Source organism: Anabrus simplex, chromosome 2 (genome assembly GCF_040414725.1).
Source record: "Anabrus simplex isolate iqAnaSimp1 chromosome 2, ASM4041472v1, whole genome shotgun sequence".
NCBI classification, from domain to species: domain Eukaryota; kingdom Metazoa; phylum Arthropoda; class Insecta; order Orthoptera; family Tettigoniidae; genus Anabrus; species Anabrus simplex.
Window position 1 is genome coordinate 5,993,256 of NC_090266.1, and position 18,634 is coordinate 6,011,889.

The following is an 18,634-nucleotide window of genomic DNA, read 5'->3' on the forward strand; positions in this document are numbered from 1 at the left end:
AAGTAAGGTTAAGCCCCTCCAAGATGGCGGTTGCGAGGTTAATCTCGCTCTCTTAGGCGTCAGGAAGGGCATCTCGTCATATAACTGAGGTTAGGCCCCTCCATGCTCTCTTACGCGTAAAAAATAAGCTTAAGCTCCTGCAAGATGGAGGATGCGAAGTTAAGCATGCAGTCTTAACCAGCATAGCAATGAGGAGGAGGCCTCTCCCGAGAGCCGGAGGAGGAGGAGGTGGCCGAACTCCTGCTATGTTAAGGAGGTCTCCCGAGAGCCGGAGTATCTACCAAAGTCAACCAAAGTAATGGCTGTTGTGACTTAAGTTCTTTCACAACTATACAGAAAAGCCGATGTGTGTTCGCTGAGAATCTCTTCTTTGATATCGACGTCATGACTCCGTGTAGCGAGTAACACTAACCTTCGTTTGCTGCAGGATTATTGTGAGCCTGCTTCTCCTTGAACTTTAACTCTAGCTAATCCTGTTCCTTCATAGCGTTCTGTTTCTCGATACATGACGTGTAATATGCGTATGACCGGTTGGTGTTCAGTCACGACTGTAAAGCATTATTCTTTCATCCAAAATTGTAACAGTTGTCGATGTCCCTTGAGAATGAATTCAAATGTTTTTTTGATGGTTAAGTGCGAACTATCATTTGTTGATGGTAGTATAATCGTGTTTGTACGTTATTGTACGTTATTGAACGTTAGCGGAAATTCATTGCTCATCATTTCCTTGTTATTTTCAATGTATCCATTGCGATTTCCATTGACCTTGAGTTTTATGAAGTAACAGTAGACAGTGATTATTGTTTTACTATTTATTCACATGATATTGCATGCAGCTATCAGCTTGGAGTGGGTAAGTTCAAACCGCACTCTGAAGATTGCCGTGGTTTCTCATTTTCGCACCAGGCAAATAATAGAAGTTGTATCTCAGCTGTAATCAACTATAGACTGCAAGGTTCGCGACGTGTTAGCCTCCGGGTCGTAAGAGAGTCGGTTCAAACTGTAATGTTAATCGTGGTAGTGGTGATTATTGTTTTATGAGAAATGTAACGTTTAATTCTATATTTCGAGGATCGATTTTATACATTGTGTGTTCTAAACATCTGTTGTAGTTGTCGATATCGTTACATTTCCAATCCCTCTCACAGCTCTTTTTATCAGCATAATAATAGTGATTATTGATTTAAGAGGAAGTACACATCTATTCCTCACCATTGTAAACAAGGTTTCAATCGCATATCTTTTATATTGTTGGAACAGGGTTTCAATCCATAATTTTTCTCCTAAACATAATATAATGTAGGACAAATGTATCCCCTGCTATGTACTGAAACAATTTTATCTGCACAGTAGTATGATGTTTTATCCTGTTACGGTAACTAAATCACAATGCACTGTTGCATATGTTCGAATCTCGCAAAATCAATCTCCTTAGAACAAACACACCCCTGCTATATAGTAATCATTTTATCTGCAATAATTATAAAGAAGTACAACTGTATGTCGGATAGAGATATACAATATTTGCAATTCCATGTGTGCGCGCTGATTGCATAGAAGTGCGTTTGTATCAACAGAGAGATTAGTCTTATAATGCAGATTTCAAGATCTCATAATGTTTTGAGTTATAAGTTTTCTGTTCTAAACACTAATTGTAAACAGGTTTTCGTCTTGTTCTAGAATCAATTCTAGTGTGTGCAAATTGTAACCTGTCTTGTCGAATTGAAACATACAGCACAGTAACGTTAAAAGTAATTTTTCTCTTATCAATACAACTTGACAACATTAGATTTTTCTGCAATCAATTCTATTGTGTGCGAATTGTAACGGGATTGAACTTGTCCTCTCGAATAGTCACATTCAGCACAGTAGCTACTGTGTTTGCGTTATAAATGTTTCTGTTCTAAACACTAATAATCAACATATATTCTCTTTTTCTACAATCAATTATATTGTTTGCTAATTGTAACAGGAATCAACTTGTCTTATCTCATGAAAACGTACAGCACAGTAACTATAATGTTATAAGTTTTTTCTGTTTAATAGTCAACATTCTTTTCTCTTGCCCTCTTACGCCCTGTCGGATTAGGAGGAGGCTATAAAGACTACGTATAGCCAAGAGGAGGAGCTCATTCGCCCTTTTGCTCTTTTGCTATGCGGATGAGGAGGAGGAGGGCGGCTGTGTCCTATGCACTTTTGCCCTTTTGTTATACGAATAACGAGGAGGAGGAGGACAGCTGTGTCACATGACCTTCTGCCTTTTTGCTACACGCATGAGGAAGAGGAGGAGGGCAGCTATGTCAGAGAAGGAAAAGTGCCTAAGAGACTATCTATAACCGTCATCTTTCACAGTAGCCGCTGAGCTGGCTTTCCGCATAGGCGTTCTCTTTACTTTCGCTCCTGCATGAGCTGCAAGCTTATAACCTATGCCAACAGATTGAAATAATAATATACCGATATTTCATGTTACTTGTTTATGCGATAATTTGTTCGACAGCTACTGGCTTAAAAGTAAGCAATGTATTCCTTATAGCAGTACACGGAACTGTTAATTTCACTTTTCGCATTAGATACATGCCTATAACCCATGACAACAGTTTCAAATAGTATTATTCCGAACCGAAATTTCAAGTTACATGCTTATCCTATAATTTGTTCGACTGCTAGGGGCATAAATGTAAAAATGCATTTCTTATAGCACTAGGCGATCTGTTTAATTTCACTTTCCACATGAGCTACATGATTATAACCCATGCCAATAGATTCAAATACCATGTTTCCGAATCGAAATTTCAAATTACCCGTTTATCTGATAATTTGTTCGACTGCTAGGGGCTTAAAAGTGACAAATGTATTTCTTATGGCCCTAGACGTTCTGATAAGAGCCCATGTATAGTCGAGCCTATGTATATCCGTCATCTTGCACAAATCGCCGTAGCCTTCATCTTTCTCCATAAGAGCCCATGTATAGCCGCCATCTTGCTCAAGCGCCCTGAGGCGTCTTTTAAAAGCCTATGTAAGGCTGCCATCTTGCGCAAGCGCCCTTAGGGAGTCTGATAGGAGCAGCCGCCACCATGCCCAGTAAGCCTCTAAGGCGTCTTATAAGAGCTTATGTATAGCCGCATTCTGCATAAGCGCCCCTAGGCCGTCTCATAACCGCAGCTGCCATCTTGCGCAAGCGCCCCTAGGCCGTCTTTGTATAGCCATCATCTTGCGCCAGCGCCCCTGGGCCGTCTCATAACAGCAGCCGCAATCTTGCGCAGTAGGCCCTTATGCCTTCTCATAAGAGCCTACGTATATGCGTCATATAGCGCAAGCGCACCTAGGCCGCTCATAACAAGCTATGTATAGCCGCCATCTTGCGCAAGCGCCCCTAGGCCGTCTCATCAGGGCATCTCGATCTTGCGCCTCTAAGACAACTCATAAAAAGCTGTGTATAGCAGCCATCTTGTACAATTAGCGTCGGGAAGGGCATCTTGCCGTAAAACTACCTCCCTGTGTAGTTAGACTCCTCATGTCAATCCCCACTGCCCTACTACATAAAACAACGTCCGGAGAATCATCATTGTCCCACTACACAAATATCGTCGGGAAGGGCATTTGGAAGTAAAACTACGTCCTGTAAGTTTAGCCCCACAAAGATGACGACTTTCCACGTCGGGAAGTGCGTCTAGGCGTAAAACTAAGGTTAGGGCCCTCCATGATTTTAGGCTTGCTCTCTCGGGCGTCGGGAAAGGCATCTAGCTGAAGAAGTGTAGTTTGACCCCTCAAGATAGCGACTGTGAGGTTAGGCTCGCTCTCTTATGCAAAATTCGCAAATCGTCATTGCTCACCTACTATACTAGGGGTCAATGACCTTTCAATGGAACTGGCCTAGCTACACTACTAGACTTTGAGTGCTGACACAGCAAAAAGTTTTGACTAAGGTTTTGGGATCTCGAATGTTGCCCTAGTAATTTGATTTGATTTGATTTGATTTGATTTGATTTGATTTGATTTGATTTGATTTGATTTGATTTGATTTGATTTGATTTGATTTGATTTGATTTGATTTGATTTGATTTGATTTGATTTGATTTGATTTGATTTGATTTGATTTGATTTGATTTGATTTGATTTGATTTGATTTGATTTGATTTGATTTGATTTGATTTGATTTGATTTGATTTGATTTGATTTGATTTGATTTGATTTGATTTGATTTGATTTGATTTGATTTGATTTGATTTGATTTGATTTGATTTGATTTGATTTGATTTGATTTGATTTGATTTGATTTGATTTGATTTGATTTGATTTGATTTGATTTGATTTGATTTGATTTGATTTGATTTGATTTGATTTGATTTGATTTGATTTGATTTGATTTGATTTGATTTGATTTGATTTGATTTGATTTGATTTGATTTGATTTGATTTGATTTGATTTGATTTGATTTGATTTGATTTGATTTGATTTGATTTGATTTGATTTGATTTGATTTGATTTGATTTGATTTGATTTGATTTGATTTGATTTGATTTGATTTGATTTGGAACAATGTGATATAGGTATATCCTCAATTTCACTATTGAATCCTTCAGCAATTAATGGAGTGACTTTTTACTTTTCAATTAAACATTTATTGTTTCATCTTTTCAGGCTGATTTGACAAAGCAACAAAATGACTTCAAAATTTTACTGAAAACGCTAGAAGATGATCTTCTATCTCGACTGTCCTCTGCAAGTGGGAATATTCTAGATGACACAAGCCTGGTGGAAAATTTGGAAAATACGAAGCGCACTGCAGTTGAAGTTACGGAGAAGGTTGCAGAAGCCAAGATCACATCTGCAAGAATCGACCAGGCTCGTGAACACTACCGTCCAGCTGCAGCTAGAGCCTCTCTCTTATATTTCATTCTCAAGGACCTCAATACAATCAATCCAATTTACCAGTTCTCTCTTGAGGTAAATCTCTACTTCAAAATTTCCTATGATCATGCTTATAAGTAAATTACCCCTTATTTCAACAATATTTTCTGTAGAGTTATAATATGAGAACTTCTTCCCGTATATTGGTGTGGGTTGCCAGGTTCCAAATTGAGATGCATTTTTCCTGTGGTACTTGTGGATTTAATCCGCTACTATGACTTATCATACACAGGGAAGCAGCAATATTAACAGATGGCTAACGACACAGAATTCATACCCCTCATTGCCCAACACAATGGGCTTCTAAATTAATCTAGGCCATATTTCAATATGAAAAAATGAAAAATAAACAGACAATTATTGGATACAGTACATGCGTGCCAATCGCTGTGTTACTTAGAGTACAGTTCTCTTCAAGCCCCACTTTCAGTTTTGAACATAATGCTGGAGGCAATGAGGTGAATGACTTGTTGTCGAAGTTATTAAAAGTGGTCCCCATTATCTATAGGTTGCTCGAGGTTTTGAGGCGGCCTACAGTCCTGTTCTTGAGGGCTTTCTCGAGAAAGTTGTAGTAAGGTGTAAGAGCGCATTCGTCAATCCCTAGTTACTCTGTCCAGTGAATTGATGGTAGATGTGATCGAATAACTTAGTGATAGAAGAGTGCGGTTGACATCTTCTAGAGTAGGTAGAACCTAGGTTGAGATGGTAGAATCTAGGTCATCCCTACAAAGTACGTCCAGATATTCAGAATTGCTTTCCATTAACTCCTCTTCTTCGACAAGTGGGTCATACCTGCTACAACAACTCTGGCGCTTGATGATGTCTCTTCACGTATAGCAAATGTACTTAGGAAGTTAAGCTCTATTTAAACATAGTAGTGGTGTTGGGCGAGTTCTGTCGTCTCCGCCGCTGAGGAGCCTCGGCTACGTGTGTTGGCTTAACTTCATATGACGTCATGCTGGTTAAAAGTACATGACGTCTCGCTGACCACGTGTAGAGGCTTAATTTAACACGACGTCAAAAATAACGCTGGTTACGAGCGAAGGCTTAACCTCATATATTGTCAATCTCGCCACGTTTGTCGACTTTACCTCTCATGAGGTAATAACCTAACGGTGGCTAAGTGTGCTGCCTTGATCTCGCATAACATGACGCTGACCACGTGTGCAGGCTTAGGCTCAGGTTTGACCCCAGGCTTTGGAGCGTTGATCTAAAAGACGTGAGTACGACGCAAGCTTAACTTCACAAGCTTGAAGCAACAGGACAAGATGTTCTGGGCGGCTTCAGGTGTTCAGAGCTGAGTTTAAAATTGTGAACAGGATGACACATTGTTCTCAAGGATTTGGGAGGTGGCGTAATTGCTAAAGTGCACTAAAGGGCTAAAGGGCACCAAAGGGATAAATGTCTAATTGACGAAAGGGAAAAAGACACTTATGGGCTAATTAGGGAAAGGGCTAAATGTCTAAATCGCACTATCGCACTAAGGCACTAAATGGCAAAAATGCACTAAATTATACTAATGCGGAGGAGGAGTGGAAGTGGGTAGGTGGAGGAGAGGGTAAAGGCTACCAAGGCAGAGAGAGAGGAGCTGAAGGAGAGGGTGGAGGAGGAGGCGAAGGAGTAGTCGGAGAAGAGGCGTTGTAGGAGGTAGCAGAGGAGGAGTTTTGTTGAGCCTTAGGAGGAGGTAGCTGAGGAGGAACAGACGGAGAAGGAGGAGTTTGAGCTTGAAGAATAGAAGGAGGCAGCTGAGCAGAAGGTGGAGGAAAAGCCCAGCTTGTACTGGGGTCAGACAGCAGCAGTCAAGATTGAGAAAAATCTGTCAGAAGAAATAGACATCCGCCGTGGCGTACGACAAGGCTGCGTATTATAGCCTTTACTATTCAACATTTACTCAGAGGCTACCCTTGCAGAAGATCTGCAAGAAATGTCTACCATACGCATCTGTCTACCATACGCATCGTTATCAACGGAGAATGTGTAAACAATCTCCGTAATGCTGACGACACGATATTGCTAGCAGACAATGCAGAAGACCTTTAAGTATTATTAGACGAGGTGAATGTTGCTTGCAACAACAGAGGACTGAAGATAAACATAAAGATAACGCAATTCATGGTCGTCAGTAAACGGCAAGACGTCCATGTGCAGCTCATTCTCGACAATGAACCCATCGCTTGGATTCACCAATACCAGTATCTAGGATGTTACCTCAACCAGAAATGGGACTGCAGCCAAGAAATACGGGTCCGCATTGAACATGCGAGAGGTAACTTCATGCAGATGAAGAAACTGCTCAACAACCACAAACAACAACAAAAAAGGCTCCGTCTGGTCCATGCCCACATATTTCCACGTTACTTCATGGAATGGAAGGCTGGACACTTAAACAAGCCCTCTTTAAAAGACTGGAAGCATTCGAAATGTGGGTGTACAGACGGATGATTCACGTTTCATGGAGAGTCAGAATCCGGAATTCCGAGGTGTTGGGTCGACTTGGAAAGAAGACTGAAATCATGCTGACAATTAAAATGCGGAAGCTGGAATACTTCGGCCATATTATGCGGAATGATAAGTAGAGAATCCTGCAGCTTGTTATATAAGGAAGAATAGAAGGACGTAGGAGTCCTGGTAGACGACGAAACCTATGGATAAAGAAACTCGTAGACTGGTGTGGGTTGGACACGATGTCTCTGTTCCGTTTCGCTGCATCCAAATTCAAGTTCGTCATGTTGACCGCCAACCTTCGCTAGAACATGGCACATTATGAAGAAGATTAAGAATTATTAAACTCCGAGCTTACAACACCCAGGTCCCGATAGCAAACCTGATTATACTAATCTCATCGATAGGGTCTGATTTTTACCACCAACGCCTCCCATTACTATTATTATTATTATCGGTATTAATAGGTGCGTGAAATCAATCTAACAACTACACTACCAAGATCAAAACTAAACGGACAACGTCTTATTCTAGAATCTTACAATTACATAATTAATAAGTTCAATATTTCTTTACCTTTGATCCTTTGGCTGCATACTGCGTGCTGTGATCGTCGTTATATGATATCTGCTCTATGGCGAACACCATTTTGCGCCGTAATCAGCGAAGCACACGTAACAACATTCGCCTTGATATTACGTAGCACTCACGTTATTTCTTGCTTAATATTTATTGACGTGTTAACTTATAACACAATTTATTCACTAACACATGAAAAACAAAATCACCGTTTGTATCCTGAAATGGCCTACTTCTGCTATTAGCTGCACTTCGATTAGCTGGTCGGCTTTTTTTTTTCGCCTGCGTTTCTCCTATGGAATGTTTGACAACAAACCCTTCGTTTCGTCCACCTGTTTACTGTCGCCTACGGCAACTCGACCTTGGCCGACTGCCCTAGTAATCTGCCACCTGGGACCGGCTACCTCTTTCTTCTCTAGCCAATGTAGTTGTTCATCAGTCTTTACTTTTATAGTCTTCGTAAAATGTTAGCCATCCCTTGCTTCACATGCGGCATTCCGCTTGCTCGACTCCCAGCCAGAAGTTTACCGTTAATAACACAATTGTCTCGGCTTTCTAATTCACAAGGACCGTAACTGTTAGTGTCTCCAATATTTGCGAATTTTACTTAGCACGTTCAAATTAAACTATCATAAATTATCCCAAGATTGACTGTACAATGGCAACAAAACAACATTCTCGCACTAGTCTATAAAAGTGTCCGTGACGATTAACATAGCCCGTTTCAATCACATTGTGCGATCTAACATTTTTAACTTAGCTTCTAAAATAATACCGCCCACCGGAATATATTTTGTACTAATGTTCGCCTAGTTCATTTTGAGATTGATTGAATGTAGAAGATTGTTTGTGTCAACTCGACCGGCACTAATCTTCACTGCCGTGTGACTTGCTCCAAAGTGTGATTACAAGTACCGGAACTCACCTATCACGGCTCCTTTTGGGCCTTTCCACCGGCACCAGACTGGAGAAAAAGTGTGGCGGACGAATATTTCTATCACTTCTTGGAGCATTACTTAATTACCGTCACCTAGTTCCCTATTAAATCATATGGAGTGTCTCCATAAATTGGAACGGTTCTATTCCTTCACTTTATTATGGGAAGCGATCATACACTTTCTCGTAAGCGTCATTGACGTCATGTTGATAGGCGAATGCACACAAGCTTAGGGCCATGTGGGTGTACTATTCGGATTAGTCCATTCCAATACAGTTACGGCGCAGATGCTGATTATTAATCAATTAAAAGATAATTCATTACCAAAATAAGCACAAACCTTTTTAAGGAATTGTCCGAGATAGGGGCACAGGACTGGTAAATAGTTTCATCAGGTCATAGCGGTTATTTCTCCTAAAGTTTGCGATTGGTTGAAATTTAGCAGAGACTATAGTGACAAGGACTGATACTTCTTCTCATGTTTGGAGGTCTTTGTCTCTCAAAATAAGTCTGCGGTCGCCTTTGCCCTGCGCTTCCGCTCTCTGTGTGAAGGTCTTCACCAAAGTTTTCAACAGGCGGAGAAATAAATTTTATTTGACCGTGTCATGGGCGCATCTCGTTCGTGACTAAAAGCAAGTAGAGAGGATTTGGAAAGGCTCCACAAGTCTCTTTGTTGCAAAACCTGGATGTCTCTACTATGAAGGTTCACTATGCAGTTTTCATGTACACAATTTGATGAATTAATATGAATTATCCGTAAGGTATTTCCATAAGTGGTGCAGAACTTCCCTGCAACATTTAGAAATCTTACAGAGGAAATGGAAGAATTCTAAAAGGTAGATCAAAAGTATAAATTTGGCAACCATGTACAAATAATGTGAAATCTCTTTTTTTAATGCATTTCTTTAGGATATTTCTGATGTTGTGACAGTTGTATTTAATTTCAATCTTCAGCTGCCTGCTTTCTTCTAATAAATCTTGAGCGATCTCTTCCAGGATTATTTTGAGTTCCTCTGCTTCTTATTTGCACTCTGATATTAATCCGCTGGGGTGCGCCTTCCTCCTCCCTCCGGATGTTCACCTTCTTCTGTTGGTGTGGCTGGTATCTCTCCTACGTCTTCTTCATCTTCTGCTTCTGCTTCCGTCCTTGGTTCATCTTCTTCTACTGTAGCTAGGCCCCATTGATTCTCGACTGAAATTTTCTGTGCTGCTACTGGTGGTTGCCGATATAATTTGAGGTTAGCGGCATTAAAACCATTTAGTTTCCTCCATCTTGACTTCTAATATTATACGCATAGTTTCCCATGTCTTCGATGTAAAGAGGTGCCAACTTGACGGTGTCAGAGATTGCGGGACGTCTCGCCTACACGCAGGGGTCGGTATAACCTCAACCTTCTATCTGGTTTCCAGACTAGGACGATGAAGAAATGAAAGTTACGTATAACTCCTACTTTAGAATCAAACACAGCCTGAAATTTAATTTAGAAATCTCGCAGTTTATCCTCCTGTTCCTTTGTTCCAGTGAATTCTGATTTCTTCATTACTTAGGTAATTTCTGCCCCGAAAATATCTTCAAAAATGTCATGATGGTTCATAGTGTGGGTTACTGTAGTCACGCCCTAGTTCGTGAACCATGGACAACAGCTGAGTGGCCCAGTAAGTGGTCCAGAGAATCGGGATACCAGTTGCTATGGAATGGGAGTGGGCATCTCGGACATATTCTGAGTCCTAACCCTCCTTATGCTCAGGCGGATAGGACTATACAATCCTCCGGTGGTCCTTAACCCGTTAGAGGAGAGATCCTCACTTCTACTATGTGCAAATAGTGTAGCATCCTGCTTCATGAATTTACCGAGATCAGAATATTTTAAGCAATCCTCGAACCTATGGGTGTAACGAAGTTCCACTCCCACTTGACAGGAGAGGGACTCCTTGGAAACAGCTTGGTGAACGAAATGGAATTCGATGGGGAGCTACCATTATTAATGGGGCTTATGAAGAAAGAAAGTAGAACTGGCTGAGTCAGCAAAGAGGATGCATCTGGATGTGCTAGGAGTGAGTGATATTCCGGTAAGGGGAGATAACGAGGAAGAGATAGGAGATTATGAAGTGTACATGTACATGGCGAGTGTTAGAAAGGGAAGGACAGAGTCTGGGGTAGGGCTCTTTATCAGGAATACCATTGCACGCAACATAGTTTCTGTTGGGCACGTAAATGAGCGAATGATCTGGGTATATTTGTCAGTGGGAGGAATTAGGGCTAGAATTTTGTCCGCGTATTCACCATGTGAGGGTACATATGAAGATGAAGTTGACAAGTTTTATGAAGCATTGAGTGACATCGTGGTCAGGGTCAACAGCAAGGATAGAATAGTGCCAATGGGCGATTCAAATGAGAGAGGTGGGAATAGAACTGAAGGATACGAAAGAGTGTTTGGTAAATGTGGGGAAGATATGGAAGCTAAATGGAATGGGAAGCGTTCGGTGGATTTCAGTGCTAGTATGGGTTTAGCTGTTACGAAAACATTCTTCAAGCATAAGGCTATTCACCGCTACACATGGGAGGCTAGAGGTACCATATCCAAAATAGACTATATCTTAACCGAATTCGAATTCAGGAAATCTGTTAGGAATGTACGAGTTTTCCGGGTATTTTTCGATGAATCAGACCACTATCTGATCTGTAGTAAACTAAGTATCTCTAGGCCTAGGGTAGAGAAAGTGAAATCTGTCTGCAAACGAATAAGGGTAGAAAATCTTCAGGACGAGGAAATTAGACAGAAGTATATGGATATGATTAGTGAGAAGTTTCGAACAGTAGACATTAAGCAGGTTGAGGATATAGAAAGTGAATGCGTGGCATACAGGGATGCTGTAGTAGAAACAGCAAGGGAATGCCTAGGAACAACTGTGTGTAAAGATGGGAAAAGGCGAACATCTTGGTGGAATGACGAAGTGAGAGTAGCTTGTCAAGGTAAAAAGAAGGATTATCAGAAATCGCTCCAAACAAGGGCCGAGGCAGACAGGTATTCATACGTAGATGAAAGAAACAGAGTGAAACAAATGATTTTGAATCCAAAAAGAAATTGTGGGAATATTTTGGTAATAACCTAGAGAGGCTAGGTCAAGCAGCAGGGAAACCTTTCTGGACAGTAAAAAAGGATCTTAGGAAGGGAGGGGAAAAGGAAATGAAAAGCATTTTGAGTAATTCAGGTGAACTCATAATAGATCCCAGGGAATCACTGGAGAGGTGGAGGGAATATTTTGGACATCTTCCCAATGAAAAAGGAAATCATCCTGGTGGTGATGCGAACAGCCAAGCTCATGTGGAGGAGGAAAATTATTTTGGTGAAATTACGCTTCAGGAAGTGGAAAGGATGGTAAATAAAATCCATTGTCATAAAGCAGCAGCAATAGATGGATTAAGATTTGTAATGGTGAAGTATAGTGGGAAGGCAGGGATGAAATGGCTGCATAGACTAGTAAAATTAGCATAGAGTGTTAGTAAGGTACCTTCAGGTTGGACAAAATTAGAAATTGCACCTATCTATAAGCAAGGGAACAGGCAGGATTGGAACAGCTATCGAGGTATCTCATTGAGTAGTATATCAGGCATAGAATTCAATGGCATCTTGGAAGGTTCGATCAGTCGTTGAGAGGAAGTTGGATGAAAACCAGTGTGGTTTCAGACCACAGAGAGGCTGTCAGGATCAGATTTTCAGTATGCGTCAGGTAATTGGAAAATGCTACGAGAGGAATAGGCAGTTGTTTTTAAGTTTCGTAGATCTAGAGAAAGCATATGGCAGGGCACCGAAGGAAAAGATGTTCACTATACTGGGGGACTATGTCATTAAAGGTAGATTATTAAAATCAATCAAAGGCATTTATGTTGACAATTGGGCTTCAGTGAGAATTGATGTTGAAACGAGTTCTTGGTTCAGGGTACTTACAGTGGTTAGACAAGGCTGTAATCTTTCACCTTTGCTGTTCGTAGTTTACATGGATCATCTGCTGAAAGGTATAAAATGGCAGGGAGGGATTCAGTTAGGTGGAAATATAGTAAATAGTCTGGCCTATGCTGACGACTTGGTCTTAATGGCAGATTGTGCCGAAAGCCTGTAGTGTAATATCTTGGAACTTGAAAAAAGGTGCAATGAGTATGGTATGAAATTTAGCCTCTTGAAGACTTAATCGTTGTCAGTAGGTAAGAAATTCAACAGAACTGAGTGTCGGATGGTGGTACAACGCTAGAACAGGTCGATAATTTCAAGAATTTAGGTTGTGTTTTCTCCCAGAATGGTAATAGAGTGAGTGAGATTGAATTAAGTTGTCGTAAAGCTAATACAGTGAGCTCGCAGTTAAGATCAGCAGTATTCTGTGAGAAAGACGTCAGCTCCCAGACAAAACTATCTTTACATCGGTCTGTTTTCAGACCAACTTTGCTTCACGGGAGCGAAAGCTGGGTGGTCTCAGGATATCTTATTCATAAGTTAGAAGTAACAGACATGAAACTAGCAAGAATGATTGCTGGTACAAACAGGTGGGAACAATGGCAGGAGGGTAATCTGAATGAAGAGATGAAGGCTAATTTGGGAATGAACTCGATTGATGAAGCTGTACGAACAAACTGGCTTCGGTGGTGGGGTCATGTGAGGCGAATGGAAGAGGCTAGGTTGCCTAAGAGAATAATGTGCTCTGTTATGGAGAGTAAGAGAAGTAGAGGGAGACCAAGACGATTATGATTAGACTCCGTTTTTTACGATTTAATGATAGGTGTACAAATAAATGAGGCCACAACAATAGTTGCTAATCGAGGATTGTGGCGACGTTTAGTAAATTTGGAGAGGCTTGCAGACTGAACGCTGAATAGGCATAACAGTCTATAATGATAATGTATGTATGTTATGTGTATGGCATTATGATCTAAACTATTTTATTCCAAGTCGGGGAAGTCTGTGTTAAATACGTCGTAGCTCTCTTCCTGCGTGATGTCATCATTTTCCTCTGGATTAAGAATAATCCTTTCGTTGCCTTCGCTCTTGCGGAATTTTACTACATTTGCTGCCAGGTCAATGACGGCGTTTGTTTCCCACATAACAAGGAACGTTTGTGTTCTGGTATTTTTCTCGCTCGCTCACGTCTCTAAATAATGTCGGTGTCCAAAAGCCCTATTACGATAGTTCCATTAATCCGAACTTTATTAAGGGGATTGTGTTCGCCAAATAAAGCAACAAACAAATCCTTGCAAAAATCTTAGTAGATAAAGTCTCGGGTTCGGTCGCCTCCACATCCCCCACCTCCTCCTCACGCTGGCTAAGAGCGCGAGCCTAACCTCACATCCGCCATCTTGGAGGGGCTTAACCTAACTTTTGGTGCGTATGAGAGCTAGCCTAACCGCACGGAAGGGCTTAACCTCAGTTTTACAGCCAGATGGCCTTCCTGACGCCTAAGAGAGTGAGCTTAACCTTACATCTGCTATCCGGCAGGAGCTTAACCTACCTTTTGACGCACAAGACAGCAAGCCTAACCTCATGGAAGGGCATAAACTTGTAATGGATTTAAAATTAATCTTCGCGAGGATACGATGCATATCGATTATGTGTACATTTTCTTGTCTGCCCACTCCGTATTCAAGCTTCAGAAATGGACTTTTTCAAATTGGTGATGGTGAGCTATCTAGCGGTCGACTTGGAATTTAAGCAGCGAGGTAGCTAAGTTGTGCTGCTATCTGGACGCTAGGAGTGAAGCTTTCTCAGTCGTAGTCAGTCGACAATGCAGATAGCTTTTGTTCTGATTATTGCTTCTTAATCTGAAGACGCTGGAACCTATTCTCTACTGATTGTGCCCTAAGAAGAGTAGAAAATCATGATGCAAGAAAAGGAGATGGTTGGGAAATTAGACCATGGGTGGTGGAATGTCCATCTAGGCGATAGGCCTGAACATTTGGTTATCCTTTTAGAATATTTAATAGTATATCTTGTTTCCTTCGAACTCGTAAGTAAGCTGCATCCATCTTCTGTACTGAACTAAGCTACCAAGGAATGGATTAGTTAATAGTGTTAATACGCGGAGATATTTAACCTGAAAATTGAAATTCTGCATGTGGTTTTAAAAGAAATTAACTTCCTAAAACAGGTCCTCATAAAAATCTTGTAACATGGTAATATTTTCGGGCTTCAGGTTGTAATGATCATTTTGGCATTTGTTTACCTTCTTGACTTCAGTCAATTTTAGTTTGGTTCACAAAACAAGTTATGTTTATTATTATAATATTTGCAAGCCAATGTCGGGCTACTAATAGAGAAACATTGTGCCTTTAATGTAGGGCTTCTAATGACTTCCTCGGTACTTCAAGTGCTTGTTTTGATTTCGGTGCTCGTCATCTGTTACACTCTGTGTAACAGAATGAAAACATACCGTGGCCATGCTGTGTTGAATTTGACATTTGAGTATCGACTTATTATTGGTAACTTGACTTTCAGCTGATTTTGGTGTGGATCTTAGTAGTATAATGCGAGAGTTCGGGCGCCTCCTCCTCCTCCCGCCGCCTCCTCCTCCGCCGCCTCCTCCTCCGCCGCCGCCCGCGGGAAATTTGAATTTTGGCGGGAGATTTGAATTTGTAAACAAAGCCACGTGCTTTTTGACAGCTGTCATCGACAACAACGCAACGCTAACCTCACTGCTGCCATCTTGACGGGCCTAAACCTCACTAGTGCCAACTTAACCTAACTAGCGTGAGGTAAACAAACCCACGTGTTTTTTGACAGCCACGTGCTTTTTGACGGACAACAACGCATCGCTAACCTCAGTACTGCCATCTTGACGGGCCTAAACCTTAATAGTACCAACTTAACCTAACTAGCATGAGGTAAACAAAGCCACGTGCTTTTTGACAGCCACATGCTTTTCAACAGATTTGTAAACAAAGCCACGTGCTTTTTGACAGACAACAACGCATCGCTAACCTCAGTACTGCCATCTTGACGGACCTAAACCTTAGTGGTACCAACTTAACCTAACTAGCGCGAGGTAAACAAAGCCACGTGCTTTTTGACAGCCACGTGTTTTTTGACAGCCACGTGCTTTTTTGACAGCTGTCATCCGCCATCTTTGAGCACGGTGGTGCCCTCTTTCGTCACCTATCATCGGCAGTGCTGCCATCTTGACGGGTCTAAACCTTAGTGCTATCAACTTAACCTCACTAGCGTGAGATAAACAAAGCCACGTGCAGCTGTCATCCGCCATCTTTGAGCATCGTGCTGCCCTCTTTAGCTACTTACCTTTGAAATGTGGTACGTTATCCGCCATCTTGCATCCGAAACCTCAGTGCTGCGCTCTATGTAGTGGCGGCAAATTCCATGTGCTCTTGTTTGGAAACAAAGCCACGTGCAGCTGTCATCCACCATCTTTAATCACCGTGCTGCCCTCTTTAGCTACTTACCTTTGACAGTTGTCATCCGCCATCTTGCATCGCCAACCTCAGTGCCGCACTCTATGTAGTGGCGGCAAATTCCACGTGCTCTTGTTTGGAAACAAATTCACGTGCTATTTTTCTGACAGCTGTCATCCGCCATCTTTGAGCACCGTGCTGCCCTCTTTAGCTACTTACCTTTGAAATGTGGTACGTCACAGCTGTCATCCGCCATCTTTAATCCAGAGAGAACAGTGCTGCAATCTATGTGGTGGCGGCAAATTCCACGTGCTTTACAAATCAACATGCTTTTTTGACAGCTGTCAACCGCCATCTTTAATCACCGTGCTGCCATCTATGTGGTGGCGGTAAATTCCACATGCTTTACAAACCTATATGCTTTTCTGACAGCTGTCATCCGCCATCTTTGAGAACAGTGCTGCCCTCTATGTGGTGGCGGCAAATTCCACGTGCTCTTGTTTGGAAACGAAGCCATGTGCAGCTGTCATCCGCCATCTTTGAGCACCGTGCTGCGAGCAATTTCGTCAGTTGTCATCCGCCATCTTTAATCTACAGAACACCGTGCTGCCCTCTTTCGTCACCTGTCATCGGCAGTGCTGCTATCTTGGCGGGCCTAAACCTTAGTGCTACCAACTTAACCTCACTAGCTCGAGATAAACAAATCCACGTGCTTTTTGACAGCCACGTGCTTTTTTGACAGCTGTCATCCGCCATCTTTAATCCATAGAGCACAGTGCTGCCCTCTTTAGCTACTTACCTTTGAAATGTGGTGGCGGATAATTTGAAAAAATGCTTTTTTGACAGCAGCCATCTTTGAGCGCCGTGCTACACTCTTTAGCTAGTTACCTGTGGTGGCAGGCAATTCCACATGACAGCAGTCATCTTTAATGAAGAGAGCACCGTGCTGCCCTCTATGTGGTGGCGGCAAATTGAAAAATTCTACATGCTCTTGTTTGGAAACAAACTCACGCGCTTTTTTGACAGCCGTCATCCGCCATCTTTAATCAACAGAGCACAGTGCTGTACTCTTTAGCTAGATACCTTTGAAATGTGGTGGCGGCAATTTGAAAAATTCTATGTGCTCTTGTTGGGAAACAAAGCCACGTGCTTTTTTGACAGCTGTCATCCGCCATCTTTAATCAATAGAGCACTGTGCTGCTATCATGCGGGCAATTTCGTCAGCTGTCATCCGCCATCTTTAATCCAGAGGGAACAGTGCTGCACTCTATGTGGCGGCGGTAAATTCCACGTGATTTACAAACCCATGTGCTTTTCTGACAGCTGTCATCCGCCATCTTTAATCTAGAGAGAACAGTGCTGCACTCTGTGTGGTGGCGGTAAATTCCACGTGCTTTACAAACCTATGCGCTTTTCTGTCATCCACCATCCTTAATCTAGAGAGAACAGTGCTGCACTCTATGCGGTGGCGGCAAATTCTACGTGCTTTACAAACCTATGCGCTTTTCTGTCATCCACCATCTTTAATCTAGAGAGAACAGTGCTGCACTCTATGTGGTGGCGGCAAATTCTACGTGCTCTTATTTGGAAACAAATTCTACTCGCTCTTCAGCTGTCATCTACCATCTTTAATCAAGAGAGCACCGTGCTGCCCTCTTTGTGGTGGCGGATAATTTGAAAAAAATTCAGCAGCCATCTTTAATCCAGAGAGAACAGTGCTGCCCTCTTTAGCTACTTACCTTTGAGGCGGTTAATTTGAAAAATTCTTTTCGACAAGCTGCATCTTTAATCCAGAGAGAACAGTGCTGCCCTCTTTAGCTACTTACCTTTGAGGCGGTTAATTTGAAATATTCTATTTAACAAGCTGCCATCTTTAATGAAAAGAGCATCGTGGTGCTATCTTGCGGGTAATATTTTACGTCACAGCTGTCATCCACCATCTTGCATTGCTAACCTTAGTGCTGCCCTCTTTAGCTACTTACCTTTGAAACAAAAAATCTATTTGACAAGCTGTCATCCGCCATCTTTAATCCAGAGAGAACAGTGCTGCGCTCTATGTGGTGGCGGATAACTTGAAAAAATCTTTTTGACAAGCAGCCATCTTTAATCAACAGAGCACCGTGCTGACATCTTTAGCTACCGCCATCTTACATCGCTTACCTCGCTGCTGCACTCTATGTGGTGGCGGTAAATTCGAACAAGTTTAATCACGCATCGGGAAAGCTAGAGTAAGCACGTGCTGTTGTGATGACGTCATTGTGCATGTTTAAACCCGTTCGTTGACTAAAAGCTTTAGTCTTCGAGAAACAGTGATAGAGTGTAGAGTGCAAACATGACGAAAACATTAATAGTTGATGTGCAAGGCTTTAAAGTA

At 41.9% G+C, this 18,634-nt stretch overlaps 1 protein-coding gene across 1 annotated transcript in view; it reads left to right on the top strand.

Moving 5' to 3' along the window:
* The window catches only part of LOC136863901 (dynein beta chain, ciliary-like), a 5,220,903-nt gene that overhangs the window by 3,741,213 nt on the left and 1,461,056 nt on the right, over positions 1–18,634 (top strand). The window contains exon 67 of the mRNA XM_068226514.1: positions 4,643–4,948. Within this exon, the coding sequence (XP_068082615.1) occupies positions 4,643–4,948 (306 nt within the window). The remainder of the gene's footprint in view (positions 1–4,642; positions 4,949–18,634) is intronic.